The sequence below is a fragment of the Glycine soja genome, chromosome 8 (assembly GCF_004193775.1).
Source record: "Glycine soja cultivar W05 chromosome 8, ASM419377v2, whole genome shotgun sequence".
NCBI classification, from domain to species: domain Eukaryota; kingdom Viridiplantae; phylum Streptophyta; class Magnoliopsida; order Fabales; family Fabaceae; genus Glycine; species Glycine soja.
The window spans coordinates 3290934-3306705 of record NC_041009.1 but is presented as its reverse complement, the minus strand read 5'-3'; the positions used below and the strand labels follow the sequence as shown (position 1 = coordinate 3306705).

Below are 15772 nucleotides of genomic sequence, written 5' to 3'. Positions count from 1 at the left end.
AGAAGTAGCAGTGGTCTTCCGAGAAGAGGAGCGCGTTTTTAAATTTTTAACTTAAAGGGCAAAATGGCCATTCACTAAAATTGCTGGGTGCACCAGCAATATTGCTGGGTGCACCTAGCAACTCCCTAAATGCTACTACACCTAATTCCACTGCAAAGCCCAAACTAAACTCAGTTGTTCGGGTATCTATGTCATTTTTAAGGATTCAAAGTTAATGTGACTATTAAATTTTTAAAATATTTAACAAACAAAAATACGGATAATAAATAAAAACAAACAAAATTTAAATATATAAAAAATATCAATTATCATATCCTAAAATATCTTAATAATTAAAATTATCCTAATTCTTTACTGACTTTTGTGTTACTTATTTTTTCATGGAGACCATGATAATAATAATAATAACAATAATTAAAGATTATAATAATTATGATTATGATGATCATGATAATAATAATAATATAACATGTTTACTATTAAGTTTTTAAATACTTATTATAAAAAAATTTAATTGAATAAATAATTTGTTAATAATTTAAATTCGAAATAGAAAAACATCAATACAAAATTTGATGATTTATATAACGAAAAAGGAAGACAAAAAATATATATAATGAATAAAGGTGTCTAAATTATCACGCACCTTAAAAAAAAATCATGGCCTGAAGTCTCAATTCTTAGACTATATAGCTTAATCCATGGTTAATTATTAGATTTTATATCAATATCTATTCATTCCTCTAGGTTGAATGGAATCGATTGATTTGAACACCACAAAGAGATTTTCTCTACTACGTAACTGAGCCTTCTTTTCCTTTTAAAAAAATGAACCTTCTTTTATACATCAACAAGTTGTGCAGAGCAATAAATAAGTTGGCTAAACTCTAATTAATAATCATATAAAATCACTTTTGTTCTTTGTGGACAACATTGTTCTGCAACCTGCAATCTTAGTAACCACGTTAAAGACAAGGATCAATAAAGAGGATTGCCACGAGAATTCGCAATTGACACAGCCAACACTATCTTTTCCAAATGGATCTTTATTCCATCAATAGGTAAGGAATACACTCAAGCCTGGAAATATGAAAGATAAAAAAAAACTCTTTCCTGTTTTGGAATCGGAAGAATCAGAACTCTGAAACAAGACCTCTTATTATACGTGCACCCTGAGTTAATACGCATAATCTATTCAATTAAATAATGTATGAATTCAACTTCTCCTCGAAGAATGTAATGTAATGTAATTCTTTAGTAAAGTGCACTTCATATTTGTCTACCTATGCGTGTGGCTTGGTTTTGGTCTCTTCTTTTTTGCCTTTTGTTCTTGTAGGAAAAGAGGACCCCGTTAGACTGGGATTTTCTGCGTCAAATACACACTGCAAAACATGACTTACGTACTTTATTCATGAAAAGTAGAATGAAAATGATTCCCCTTGCGTTATTTAATTTCGTTATTTTATACATATTAAAAAGAAAAATTACAGTCCCGAAAAATTACATAATAGCTTGCCCATGTAAATTAAATTCTCATTTCAAGCCAATGATATCAGAAGAAATGCTAAAACATTATGCTCTTCAACACTCTTCCAATAAATTTCTATCTGATGAAATTCATGTAAATCACATATCTTCTTTGATGGGTCTCATTTTCAAATCAGTAAAACTTACCTAAATTTCAATAAATTAAAAGGAGTATTCTTTTTTTTTTTTTAAAGTGTATTAGAAAAGAGTATGTTATTAGCACCTGATGTTATTCAATCATAGAAGGATCATGTGACAGCCTACTTTGTGAATCAAATTTGAACGATCAAATCAAAAGCAAAAAATTATGATAGAAATATATATGTGTGTGTGCGTGTGGATACCTCATACAACTGAAAGTTCATTTCTGAATTATAGAAAATTATGACTAGTGTCCAGTGTCTTTCTCTAATAAAATTACATTATAAATTGCATGCTCCTACTAGAAGGCTTGTAGATATTATTGTAAGAGACAAGCCACGAATACAATTGTCCAATATTCTAAACTATGTGATCTTGACGACAGGTTTGTCCTTGGTGCTTAGGGCTTATAACGGACATGCATGAACCAGTTGGGGATGATATCAGAGATTTTGACATTTCAGTTCAGACAATGTTGTAGTTGACTTGTTGACCAAGAAGCATACCGTTACGAAAGCAACTGAAGGGCACTTAAAAGGAGTTGCTTTGCTTAGTGGTGGAGTCCTCTGAAGCTCTCATTTTGGAGCCACCACAAAGAAAATGCTGCTATGTCCCAAAGAAGAAGCACTTGTTAAACTCTTCTACAATGTCGTCTCAAGCCCTTTCCAGCTTCTCTTCCTCATTCTCTTCTCCTCTTCCGTTTTCCTTGTCACCTTCTTAACCTTCACAGGCAGATTCCCCTTAATCCAAAGGTCTTAATTGTCCATTTCTCTACCCTTTTTTTTTGCCTCCAGAAGCTTACTTACACCTTTTTTCTTCGTTTGTTGCAGGGATCAAGAGTATGAATATGTGTATACCGAGGATGAAGAAGAGGAAGAAGAAGAAAATCAAGAAGGGTATTCTTGTGTTGATTCTAACGAGAGATTACAAGTCACTTGTGGCAAGGAGACTCATGTGTTTCTGCAGAATGATGAGGGGCATCAGAGGACTCATTCTTATTCGGAAGAATTCATAAGCCATGAGGAGAGCTTGAATGAAGAAGAGTCAGAAGAAAAGCATTATTCTGAAATGTTGTCTCTCCATAACTCACCACAAGTTTCTGACTTGGAAAATGAAGAGGTGGAAACGATTCAAGTAGACTTTCCAGAGAGAGATCCTGATTCTGTTCCAAATTCTGCCCAAGTTGAAAGAAGGACCACCTCTCCCATCAGCCTCAGCGCATACAAAAGAAACAAAAACCGTGACGGTATCTCAAGTTATAGATAATATATCATTCTATTCTATATTATATGTTGAAAATCCTACATTCATAAGTGATATGGTAAAAAATATTATATACACGTGAGGAGACAACTCTTCCTTTGTGAGCTAGTTTTTTATCTTAGTGATTGTTGTTTTGACTATTAGACCACCCATTTTCAGGTTATATCACCCTGAGATGTCCAGTCTTGCCAACTTTACGTTGAAATACTCAATCTTTAGAATAAGGATGTGGTAGAAAACCCACATTAGATATGGCCAAAATTAATACTATATATAAGCGAGGAATCTACCTTCATCTCATAGGCTAATTTTAGTTGTTGAGCGAGGATTATAGTCAGTTGTGAATTATTCACATACACCATTACTCCAAGAGTCCTAGATCAACTGTCTGATATTAATTACTTTAATTTCTGCAGACGATCATGTTAGCATTGAAATTATTAAAAACAAGAAAGTGCAAGAGACAAACCTTGCAAGGGATGAGAGATTCTTTGTTTTTGCTTCTACCCAATTGCAGAGTAAGAAGTTAATGATTGAAGAGAAGGATGATGAGTCCTCTAAATGGAAGAGCTCCATCATTGGCAGGGACTCTGATACTGAAGATGAGTTTTCTTGCTCATCAAGAAGTTGCCCCAAGTGGGAATCATACACATTGTTCCAAAAGTATGATGAAGAGATGGCAATCCTAGACAGAATTAGTGCACAGAAGCTTCATGAAACTGGTAAGTGGTAACCATCCTTTTCTAATTCCTAGTGCATTATTATTATAAGTGTAGATTATTTTGTTAACACATTGGCAAACCAATTTTCAGAGTCATTAAGGTCCATCCAAATGTCTCCAAGATCAATGTCTGAGCGTATTGTGTATAAGTTTCAAAATATGAATAAAAAGCCCGCTGAGGCTGGTCACAACCCATATCATGAACTAGAGGCTGCATATGTTGCACAAATTTGTTTAACATGGGAAGCCCTTAGTTGGAACTACAAAAACTTTCGTTCCAAACACGCCTCACACCAGGATCATGATACCGGTTGTTCTGCCACCGTTGTGCAGCAATTCCAGCAATTTCAGGTTCTGTTACAGAGATACATTGAGAATGAGCCTTATGAGAATGGCAGGAGACCTGAGATCTTTGCTAGAATGAGGCTTTTGGCGCCAAAGTTACTCCTAGTGCCAGAATATCAAGGTATGGAAGTTACTTTTTCTCCCTCTCCTCCAAGTAACAACCCAACCTTAATTAGAGTGCATACTGCATAGTGTATAATTAGTGTTGGTAAAATAGAACCTGTCCTTTTTAAATCAACTCTATTTGTACATCATTATTTAGTGTGAAACTTACATTTTTACAATTCTTGTGTGGCCATTGATTCTGTTTTCACTGTTTCCTAAACAAAATTTTGAAAACACACACACAAAAAAAAGGTTAAATCAGATGACATTTTTGTAATTAAAAATAAAAATAGAAAATATTTTCTCAAATCAAATACATGCTGGAAAAACAATGTATTGTTGTGGCTTAAGAAGGAAAAAATGCACAAAATCATTATCCTGAAATTGAGTATAGACCATTATTATGAAAAAATATTTTTCTTGATTGTTGAAAAGATTTAGAGGAGGATCAGAAGGATGGTGGTTTTCAATGCAAAATATCATCTGCTTCATTTCTAAAGATAATGGAGGACGGGATAAAGACATTCATGAATTTTCTGAAGAATGATAAAGAGAAGCCTTGTCAGATCCTTGCAGCCTACTTTAGGAGAAAACAAAGAGGCACAGTTGATCCAACACTACTCCGACTAATGAAGAAGGTTAATCAAAAGGCAAGTTCAAAATTTCAAATTAATTCTTTCTAGATCATTTTTTTTAATTTAATTTCCTAACACGTGTTTTTGTCTCCACCTAATCTACAGAAGAGGGTGAAGGTTAAGGATCTTAACCATGCAGGGAAATGCTTGAGGAAGAGAAAGTTAAAGGTGGAAAAGGATATGGATATTTTGATGGCACTCATAGACCTAAAAGTGGTGTCGAGGGTTTTAAGAATGAATGACTTGAGTGAAGAGCAGTTGCACTGGTGTGAGGAGAAGATGAGCAAAGTGAGAATCATGGAAGGGAAACTTCAAAGAGATTATTCCACCCCACTTTTCTTCCCCTCACATTGACCCCACACCATGATGGTATGATTTGGTGATTGGATGATGATTGTACTTAACTGCACAAGACGAATATGCACAACACTCTTCTGTAATGTTAGATTAAAGAAAATGGAGCGACCCAACAAATCAAAATAACAAACATGTTGATTATGGAGCCTAAAATTCAGAGAAAAGAGATAGAGATGAATGTTTATGTTGTTGATGCATTTTGAAGGTAAAAGATCAGAGCCAAATCAAGTACCTAAGTTTGATTTGAGCTGAATCAAAAGAAGAATGAACAAGGCTGCCACACATGAAAGTTGAATAAAATCATAGTCTTAGGGAGAAATAAATAGAAAAAATAATACAGAACCAATGGCAGGCATAACTGTCTACAGGTCACTTGTAAAATTAAATTTACAGCAGCATACAGTTCGTTATAAGAAATTAAGAATAAGAATTTTTAGGAGGATATATTCAAAATTGTATATTGACATATTCAAGTTCTAGTTTACTCCAAAATACAATAAATCATGTCTCATTTGGGAAACTTGTCCTCATATTTTTGACATTTTATTATTTAACTACGTATTAATTTGATTGTTATTGTTTTTTTTTTAAACGGTACTCTTAGATTTTACTTGAGTTTACTGTTTGAATCAGTGCAAAAGTACTGACTTTTCTTTCTCAAATGTTAATTAGTCTTATGAAAAAGGCATTTCCTAATTAAAATTCGTGGAATAATTGCTAGAGGCCTAGAGCCCCAAAGTTTTGTACACTTGGGGAGTGTAATTCAGTTATGAAAAAAATGGGTATTAAAAGAAAATTATTGTCACTCTAAATTTCATCTTGGACATATGAAGTGATATTTTTTATATAATTTTCCTTGACTCATAAAAACTACTGTTATATTTTTTTTCTACAATAGTATGCACTGGGTTAGATTGAACATGCTGGGTTGTTGCTTTGTTCATATCCAATTGAATTTAATAATATCAAGAAATCATGCTGATCATTTTTATTTTATGTCTAGATGATTTAAGAATGATTTTTCAATTCAATTGTAAAAAAAATAACTATTTTTTTTATTAATACTTACATAAAGTGCAAATAACAAGTATGAGTATGCCTAATAGATACAAAGATAAGAATTAGGAATAAATATTAGAAAAATTTCTACCAATAAATTATGAATAATCACTAAGTGAATCTGATATTATATTTTAATTCAAACTCTTAAAATTTGAGTTATAATTCTTGTTGTCTTATGTGATGTTGACCTCACACTTATACAAAAATAATAATATGATAATATATATTTATCTAAACTCCACCTATTATCATCTCTAATTTTTAATGTCCAAACTCTTAACCACTTGAGTGAGAAGACCGGACGAGACTACTTAGAAAAACCTCCAATATCCAAACATTTTTCGAACTAAAAACTAGCTTATGGTCAGTGATGGGCCGCGAGCAAATGGACTTATTTCAAGTCTCAGTTATCTCAAAAAGTCCGACATTCCCCTCCTCAAAGCACACATCCTCATCTATTAATATTTATATTTCTCTTTAAATTGAGGTATTTTTAATATAGGTATAAAAGGCTCAGTATTTTAGTGTTTCTGGGGTATTGATTTAGAGATTTATAGATCAGTACATATAGTAACGTTTAGTTTTTAATTAATTATATAGAAATGTGGAATAAACTAATGGCTGCTATGAACTCAATACACACCACAAGTCCACAGCATGGTACTTTAAAAGGAACATATAGAGGAGCGCCACTTGTTCACTGAAATTATTCCGAAACTAAAAATAAATAAAATTTGAATGAACAGAGTGTTGTATTATAAATGAATTTCCATCCATTAATTATACTGTGATTGCCGTCCAGTGATTCGATCTGAATTTTCTGGAAAAAAAAAAATCCCAAATCAATTAGCATTTATGACACAATGTAAAATCCATGTTGACGTACATGTGAAAAAGATTTTTTTATTTTGAGATACATTTATGCAAATAACTTATATTAGATTAAAGAATCTAACTAGTTGATTAAACAATATGCATAAAATAATGTAAACTCAGAATATGTTTAATTGTGCAAAAGAAAAAGAATTAAAAATATTTAAATTAAAATAGAAATAAAAAGATGTGACATCCATGTTATATATTTTAAAAATTTATTCTTGAACAATAATTTTCTCAGTCCAGCCAAATCACTCCTTAAGTACCTCTCTTTATTCCTACAAATTAATAAAAAAAATAGTTTAGTTTCACCAATTAATTAATTATGTCGTGATTGTTATTTGCTGTGCACTAACTCATCAACAACATCTCGAATGAGTGAAATTTAAACAACTTATTTTAAGTTATTTATTTTAACTCATATATTTTATTCTAATGATAATTTTAAGTCATTCTTAAATTATTTTCCTTAAATGATAAGAAAATATTTTTTATTCATAAACAATTGTTATTTATATAAACAACTGCAACTTAATTTTAATTAATTTAATATTCAAAAATAAAAAAATAAGTAATAATATCTAAAAATAAGTAATAATACCAAAAAAGTTCTAAAACCAACTAGCATTTATGAGACCAAGCAAAATCCATCCTGACGAATGTACGGGAAAAAAATCTTTTTTTTAAAGATACATTTTACCATATGCAAATTATAATAACAAAACCTTATTTGTTGTTGTATCTTTAATTAGTTTTTCATTAAAACTAAAATTAAAATTATACCTTAATAAATTTAATAATAAAGATTAATACTATCAATTACTGAAGTGAAATTTCAGTTTTAATTAAAAAACAATATAAAAATATCTAAAATATTATACTTAATTTTTTTCTTATAATAATTAATTTGTAGATAAAAATATTACGCATGTCCGGTTCATGTACTGAGCTAATTAATAAAGTTATTTAGTAGGTTTGATAAATTTTTAATGATTTGTAGATAAAAATATTATATATGCATGTTGAATTCGATTCATGTACTGAGCTAATAATAAAGCTGTTTAGCAGTTCTTATAAATTTCTAATGATCCAAAGTTTAAAGAGTTAAACCAGCTATTATTTTATTTTTGTTACAAGTTATATAATTATTATTTTATTTGATCGACTCATCGTATATAGCATGCATATTTTATAAAATTGTTAATTAATCAGCATATATAATTGATAAGATACACGTTAATTTTGTCATTTTGATTTCAGTCGGAAAAGGCCTCCTTTTTTTATTTTTATCCTCATATAATATGTGGTATGTATGTTGTTATTGGTCTTCGATCTCTTTATGAATAATATATTATTTTTTCTGTGGCATCCTTTATCTTTATTTCTTGTGGGGTGGAGGAACATAGTCACAAGTCACAAGGCATCTTAAAATGAACCCACACCAGAGATACCAAAGCTGCGTCGCATGCCCACAAATATTGCATCCAACGTACACCGCTTCATCAAGTGGTGTATTGGTTCACCGCTAATATCTACCGTTGGATATTATTAGTATTTAGTGGACGGCTTTGATTTGTGATCTGTAACCCTGCGTACGTAACATGCATGTTGGACTGATTGAAAATGTAAAGTGGTATTGGTTCTCGATTCACACGTACCCAGCACCGCCTCAATTCAGAGATTCCCTATCCCACGATGTTTTCTTTTTAATGTGGTATGATGCATCTATCTTCCTTATTAGTGACAGACAATATGCAAATCTAATTGGCATAACTAGCATCATGTTTGATTTAGAAAGAAAAAAAACTTATGTGTTCATTTCCTTCAATAACCTAATACTGCTAGTTTGATTTCTGAAATGTGTTGCTTTGTAGTTTGTGGAGGCAATGTACTCTTTTTGAGGCAGCATAACTTTGCTCTGGATTTCAAATATATATATATATATATATATATATATATATGACTTTCGATATTACTTGTAATATTAATTGTTGATTGTATAATTGTGGTTTAATGTAGTTTGATTAAAAAGCTACATGGGTGTCTTAAACACCAATTTAAATGAAAATTTCAAACGTCTGGTATTATATTCTTGATATTCTTTATTAGGTTGATTTACTTGGCTCATCAGTATCTGTTGTTGGTTAATCAATTCACGAAATTGAAGGTGAAAGCCATCTAATTACTACTCTAATTATGTGTTGTTGGTCATATCAGCTTGGCTTTGTTATTTTCTATCCTTTCTTTCCCTCCACTCTTTTTTAATATTGTAGTTTGAAATATGTGTGTTGGGAAATTCCATGTGGAATAAGACATTGGAGGAGAGATAAATAGTGCATGCAAGTTACCTGGCCTTCATAATTTCAGTTTTTAACCAAGTGATGTTTTTTTTTTTTCTTTAAAAATATATACCGATATGGTCTCTCACAAAGGTTTAACTCTTTTAAAAAAAAAATGTCAGATTCATACCCTTTGTTTTTCACCAAGCGAAGCTCTTATCATTATCTAAAATTACCCCTCCTTAATTACTAATGTTCTGTTTGATATAGAGAAAAGAAATAGAACTAATAATGGAAATAAAAAATAACAGAAATAGGTAAGAAATATACAGTGAAAAGTAGAAGTATTTGCTTAAAGAAAAGTGGAGAGATAAAAAGATGGATATAAATAATAAAAACAAATAGTACATTAAACCCTACTACCATTTTTAATTTTATTTTCCCTATCTCTCCCTTTTACCAACCAATCCAACATATTTTATCGTCCATCCTCTTCCAATTTCTATCGATCAAACTCTAGGATGTTAAAAAATGTGTTTTTAACATTTTTCTTCTAAAAATTACCAAGACCATGTTTCCACCAATTTATAAAAATAAAATAAAATAATTTATTGTATCTCATTCCATCTTATTCTAACTATGATACTAGACTATATAAAATCCTTTTTTTGCATTGTGTAATGAGAGCAAAATATACTAAAAAAATTAAATATAGGAAATAATTTAAAGTTGTGTCTAATTTTAATAATTGAATTTTGTATGAATTATAATTTTGGTCCCTCTTTAATTCTAGGATGAGGCACCTTCCGTTGCTCAAATTCAAAATGCTATTTATCATTGCCACTTTAGAATGGAATATATATAGATATGAATCACTTTAGATCTTCGAATCTGATGAGTGATGTCTACAGTGGTCTATTTATTCTTTGCTTTGATTCATCCCAAATTTTTCTTCTTCTTTATTAATCGCATAGAATAATAATATACAAATACTTTTTTATTTTAAATTTCTTATTAATATTTTTCATTTTTTTTATCTCTCTCCTATTACATATTATTTATATTTCTCTCTCTTAGGATGTTAGATAGCATATTGAATGTGTATAAAATATTTTTCAATCACAGGCCTATTTCTGTATATAAATATATACTTTTGCTAAGAAAAAAAATAAGACCTTTATTGTTGGACTTTGAACATTTTTTTTTTGTTTGACTTTGAGGTTTGGAAAAGGGATGAAATGCCATTGGTTACCAAAAATGCGAAAAATTAACTAAATTAAAGCGAAATACAGTAGCTTATAATTTTAGCGAGCTGAAAAATAATTAAAATTGAAATCTATTGATGATGTACTTATCCCGTCATGTATGTATAGAAGCAAAATAATGTAGCTGCATTTCTTGATGGGATCCTTACTCCTATGCGAGTCCAACTTTGGTATAAGACTTCGATGCTTTTAGTATGACTTTAAACGTGTGTATTCAAGTTTGTAAATATAAGTTTAAATTACAAGTGTGTTATAAAATTAAATTTAATAAAACTGATTTATTTTATTTTATAAAGAAAAGCTCAAATGATTTCATTCGTAATAATAAAGTAAGTACTAATTGAAATAAAATTAAAATTTATGAGCTAACATGAAATCTAGACATTTTTGTTAAGATCACATTAATGATTTTATTAGTTTGTTTATGAATAAATTTTACTGAAAATGAATTTATTATAATATGATTTATATTTAAATATTAAAATTTACAATAAAACACTATTTAATATATAATTTTTACCGTGATTAAAATTTACAATACATAAATATGTATCAATATATAAATTTTATTTTAAATTTATCAATGAACAATAGTTTAAGTTGTGACTTATTTTTAATTATTGATAATTTTTGTAAAAAAACTTTTAAATTAGTTTTAGAGGTAAATATAAAAGAGAGTGAACCAGAAGAGGTGTATTAAATTATATATTTTTTATTTTTAATTTTAGATAAATTTTAACTAATAATAAAAAAATGTGTTAAAACTTAAAACGAGTGTAATAGAAAATAGTATGTGACTAACACTTTTCATGAAAAAAATATATTAAAAATGTCCAATTAAACGAGTAACTAGTACTTTTACGGTAAAAAGAAAAGAACTAACACTTTTTAAGTATATGAACTATTTACTGTTTTTTTTTCTATGCCAAAATAAATAAGACTTAACATCTTTTCTTTGGAGAAATAAAGACTTAACATCTTAAACATTGTTGATATTGTTTTTAATTAAAATTTTACTTGAGTAACTCATCCAATAACTTGACATGAAAAATAAAATTTTAATTTTAATTAAAAATATTTTAAAAAAACGTTTAAATATCACACTTAATAAATAAAAAATTGACAAGCTTCCCACCGACCAAACAACCAACCAGGGACATTTTTTTTTTCAAATTTATCATTTGAGATAAAATTTAAATTAATAACCTGAAAGGAATAAGTCATATGTTACAATTTTCGAATTGAAAGTTTTGTTATGATTTTTTGTTTTCATATTGAAGTTGTAAAAAATTTATGAATTTAATTTTTGTTTATTTTAAACATGATTTTAAAGTTTTAAAAGCTTTTTTCCACAACTTTAAAGTTGGCAGGGAATTTTTTTTATTGAAATCCTAAATTATTTTAGGACTTCAACTTTTTTAAAATGTAAATAATTTTTTATTTTAATTATTTAATAAATTAATATATGTTTTCTTTTTTTAGTTTTATTTAACATTTCTATATTATTTTATTTAATATTTAATATATTTTCTATATATTTTTTTATTAATGTTAAGGATTATAATTGTTTTATAAATGTTAAATAAATATATAGTACATTTTAATATTTTTATTTAAATTTAAGTCTTTTTTATTATTTTTTAATTTACAAAAAAATAATAATTATTAATATTAGTAAAAAATATAGAAAATATTATATACAAAAAATATATAAATATTAAATAAAATCATATAAAAAATATTAAATAGAAATAAAAAAAGAAAACATACATTAATTTATTAAATAATTTTAAAAAATATTTATAATTTTAAAAAAAGTAAAAAAATTGAAGTAATACAATAATTTAAGAGTTGAATAAAAAAATTCATTTACGACTTGAGAGTTGTGAAAAATAAATCATACAGCTTTAAAGTCATATTTAAAATAAATAAAAAATTAAAGTGTAAAATTTTACAACCATGTTAAAAGATAAAAGAAATCATAATAAATATTAGGGTTGGTAACACATGTTACCATTTATTCTTTTAGAGATATTATTTTAAATTTTATTCTAAATGATAAATTTTAAAAAAAATTACCCGTGATTGTCGTTTGACCGCTCCCCACCTACTTAGTTAAAAGTTATGGAACTTATGAATAAAAAAATCACACTAACCGTTTTAGGCCCAATAAATACATACACGTTTTCAACTGTAAAAGTCATCACCACGTCCACGTGTGTGGGGATCACTGCTCCCAAGACGACACATCATTCCCAGATCTCAATCATCAATCCATGTTCCACAAGTGCGGTCTTACATCACTCCCTCTGCACCTGCCTCCACTGTAGCACTTCTCTCTCTCTCTATATTCTTATCTCTTCCTCCCCTTTCTCTCTTTTTTCTGTTTCTTCTTCTCAGGGTGCCCTCTCTCACTTTGTGACTGTAGCAGGCAGCTCAGGTACTCTCTTCTCCCTTTCCTTACGCGTTAAAACAACTCTTTTGTGTAAAGTCTCAAAATTTAAAGCCTTTTTGGGTTTTCATCTGCCTGAGAAGAAGTGGGTGTTTTTCTTCTTTGCTTTCAATCAAGTCTCAAACTTTTTTTAAGCTCTTGTGGATTTATAAAACTGTGAAAATGGGTTTCTTTCTTTTTGTATGGTTTTATTGGGTTAAGTTGAATTTTTCTATTGCTTCTCAAACCATAAGAAGAACTGTGTGATTGCAGGTGTTCCTTGTTAAGATCTGTGGTTTGGTTTTCGGGAGGAAACAAAAAGAGGAAAAATGAATAGCTACAGCTACTATGGGTACCAAGAGAAGAACACCTTGACAAACTGTGAGGAGACGAACATGGAATCAGTGATTTGCCCCAAACCTCGCCGATTGGGTCTCATAAACCACTCTTCCATCAACACGCAAATCAGACCCTCAAGGCACCCAATCATCAGGTATTTCTCTGTTCTTTTTTATTATTAACTTTTTCTGTGTGGTTTTTCAAGCAAATCTGTTGTAAAAATTATGACTTTTTTTTTTTGAATCTGTTCACTAAAAAATAGCAGCTTCCAATCTGAGGTGGAAGATTCAGGAGTTGGGGCAGAGCTTCTGGACATCATCCTCCCCAAGGTTCTTTCCTATGTTAATTTCTTGTTGTATTCTAGGAAACGATATTAAATTTACTCGAAAAAATGTTTACTTTCTTACACAATCTTCGTATTTTTCCTCGTACTAGTATTTTCATGAGAAACAAGCATATTTATATGATAAAAAAATGTTGATTTCTTGTGATACCCAAAGATTCACTAAATCAAGTTTTGGAGATGATTTATAATCAAAGGTTATGCACCCGTTTTGATTTTTCTAGTACAAGAATTTCCCTGAAAAACATAATAACTTATAAACAGTTGTTTTCTTGTGATACCTAAAAGATCCAATTTATTTTATAGTTGGATAAAATTGATTTTGATAAAGTTTTTTTTCGACAACTGAATATAATTTGGGATGTGTGTTCAAATTAATATCATCTACAGACTTATATTGGAATATGTTCAACTTGGAGGAATTGATTATGGGTATTTGCCAATTAGGCACTAAATCAATTTTTAGTGATAATGATTCATGACCAAAGCTCATGTACCCTTTCGATTATAGTAACTAAATCATCATTTTTTGTCATGGGGTTCAAATAATCTAACTAAAGACTTGTTTGATTTGTTTGCAGGAAAATTGCTATCTGGAAAGATCTGGAGGCCAAGTGGTAGCATCGTCACCACCATTTTTCTGCGGATCTCCTCCTAGCAGGGCCTCTAACCCTCTAATCCAAGATGAGCAATTTGGTAATGGGAATTTTAGTCCATTTACCGAGGCATCCTCTTCTTCAGCTCGTGGTTGTGTTCCAAAGAAATTTGGTCACACACCAGCTGCTGTAAGGATCGAAGGTTTTGACTGTCTTAACAGAGATAGGAGAAGCTGCAGCATCTCTGCTGTAGCATAAACCATTTTTGAACAAAAAATAAAAAAGGAAAGAAAAGAGAGAACTGATACAGGAAGCTGAGAAAAGATGGTAGAGGACTAAAACTCAATCAAGTTCAAATAGCTGGAGAGTTTTTTTTTTTTTTGGAAAGAGGAGCTAATCATGTTGTTAGAGTACTATTATGTATATATAAGTGGTCTGTGCAAGTCTGTTTTTGAGTATGGTATTATGTAAAATTTCAGATAGGGAGGATTTTGTTTTTGTGTGTGGTTTTTCCTTTTGATTAATAAAAGAGAACATGGCAGGGGAAAAAGGAGCAACTGTCTTGTTAGGTTCGTAGAGTCTTACAATTGTTGTGTCTGTCACTCAGGTCCTCCCGTTGTAATTGTAATTTGGAGGAAATTGAGGAAAAATCTTTGGAATTTTGTAAATCAGTTTTATTTATTAATTTTTGTGGGTGCCCTTTTTGGAGGAGTTGCCTATTTAATATTATGTTATGATAATCTCCAAGAGAAATTGTCTGTTAAACGCAATCCACCCATTGAAAAGGTGAGGATGTTGGATTGTATTTTTCCAGTGCATATCCATGATTTGGTTCTTTAAAAGAGAGAGAGAGACACGAGGGAAAAAATTATTGGTTTAGGAGGATCTCAGGAAGCAACAAAGCGCATTTTATGGTCAGATTTGAGTGGCTGTCTTGTGTTCTAATCTTGGACTAGTTGATTGATTTGTTGGAAAATGATGGGTTAGTATTTGCTTATGTGATGGTGTCGTGGAATGGTGTATAAAATATGAGATGTGGAGTCAACTTCGCCGGATATGCATGTTAGCAGTGCGGCAAACAGTGTGTGTCGGAGTGAATGTTTATATAAATTATGCTTTTAATTATATATTTAGTCTCAATTATATTTTTAAGATTTAATTTTATCTCTCAATTATTAAAATGTTTAATTTGATCTTTTAATTGTTTAAAATACAACAATCATGCCTTCTTTTTCGTCCAATTGATAACGTTGATTACTACTTGAAATTAGAAAATCACCTCTCATCTTTGTGCACGAGGATGTTCTCTATAAGAACACGGAGGTCACCAAAGTTGTGAGAGAGGAGAGGTGACACGATGGTGGTAATCAAGACTTCATGAAGCATGGCGGCACAAAAAGATGACGATGTTGATGATGGTTATCACCATAGAGACTTCTCTGCCAAACACTTTGAGAATTTGGAATATGGGAATTGAATTTGAGTCC

At 30.0% G+C, this 15772-nt stretch overlaps 2 protein-coding genes across 3 annotated transcripts; both read left to right on the top strand.

The window, feature by feature from the left end:
• The first annotated feature begins 2011 nt into the window (after positions 1 to 2011).
• On the top strand, positions 2012 to 5558 carry LOC114424460. Its single transcript, XM_028391309.1, has 6 exons — positions 2012 to 2420; positions 2499 to 2914; positions 3348 to 3653; positions 3744 to 4118; positions 4538 to 4752; positions 4843 to 5558. The coding sequence occupies exons 1-6, from the start codon at positions 2269 to 2271 to the stop codon at positions 5089 to 5091; spliced, it is 1713 nt and encodes a 570-aa protein (XP_028247110.1). The 5' UTR covers positions 2012 to 2268; the 3' UTR covers positions 5092 to 5558.
• Positions 5559 to 12866: 7308 nt separating this feature from the next.
• LOC114421188 lies at positions 12867 to 15019 on the top strand. 2 transcript variants are annotated; one of them, XM_028387020.1, is made up of 4 exons: positions 12867 to 13016; positions 13281 to 13500; positions 13612 to 13675; positions 14271 to 15019. In XM_028387020.1, the coding sequence occupies exons 2-4, from the start codon at positions 13337 to 13339 to the stop codon at positions 14541 to 14543; spliced, it is 501 nt and encodes a 166-aa protein (XP_028242821.1). In that variant the 5' UTR covers positions 12867 to 13016; positions 13281 to 13336; the 3' UTR covers positions 14544 to 15019. The 2 variants fall into 2 exon arrangements, with proteins under 2 accessions (XP_028242821.1, XP_028242820.1); XM_028387019.1 differs by having other exon boundaries at positions 13609 to 13675.
• Positions 15020 to 15772: the final 753 nt, after the last annotated feature.

Coding starts and splice junctions, on each gene's coding strand:
- LOC114424460 (XM_028391309.1), top strand. CDS start 2,269: ATGCTGCTATGTCCCAAAGAAGAAGCACTTGTTAAACTCTTCTACAAT. Junction 2,421..2,498: donor AGATTCCCCTTAATCCAAAG/GTCTTAATTGTC, acceptor CGTTTGTTGCAG/GGATCAAGAGTATGAATATG. Junction 4,753..4,842: donor TGAAGAAGGTTAATCAAAAG/GCAAGTTCAAAA, acceptor CCTAATCTACAG/AAGAGGGTGAAGGTTAAGGA.
- LOC114421188 (XM_028387019.1), top strand. CDS start 13,337: ATGAATAGCTACAGCTACTATGGGTACCAAGAGAAGAACACCTTGACA. Junction 13,501..13,608: donor TCAAGGCACCCAATCATCAG/GTATTTCTCTGT, acceptor ACTAAAAAATAG/CAGCTTCCAATCTGAGGTGG. Junction 13,676..14,270: donor TGGACATCATCCTCCCCAAG/GTTCTTTCCTAT, acceptor ATTTGTTTGCAG/GAAAATTGCTATCTGGAAAG.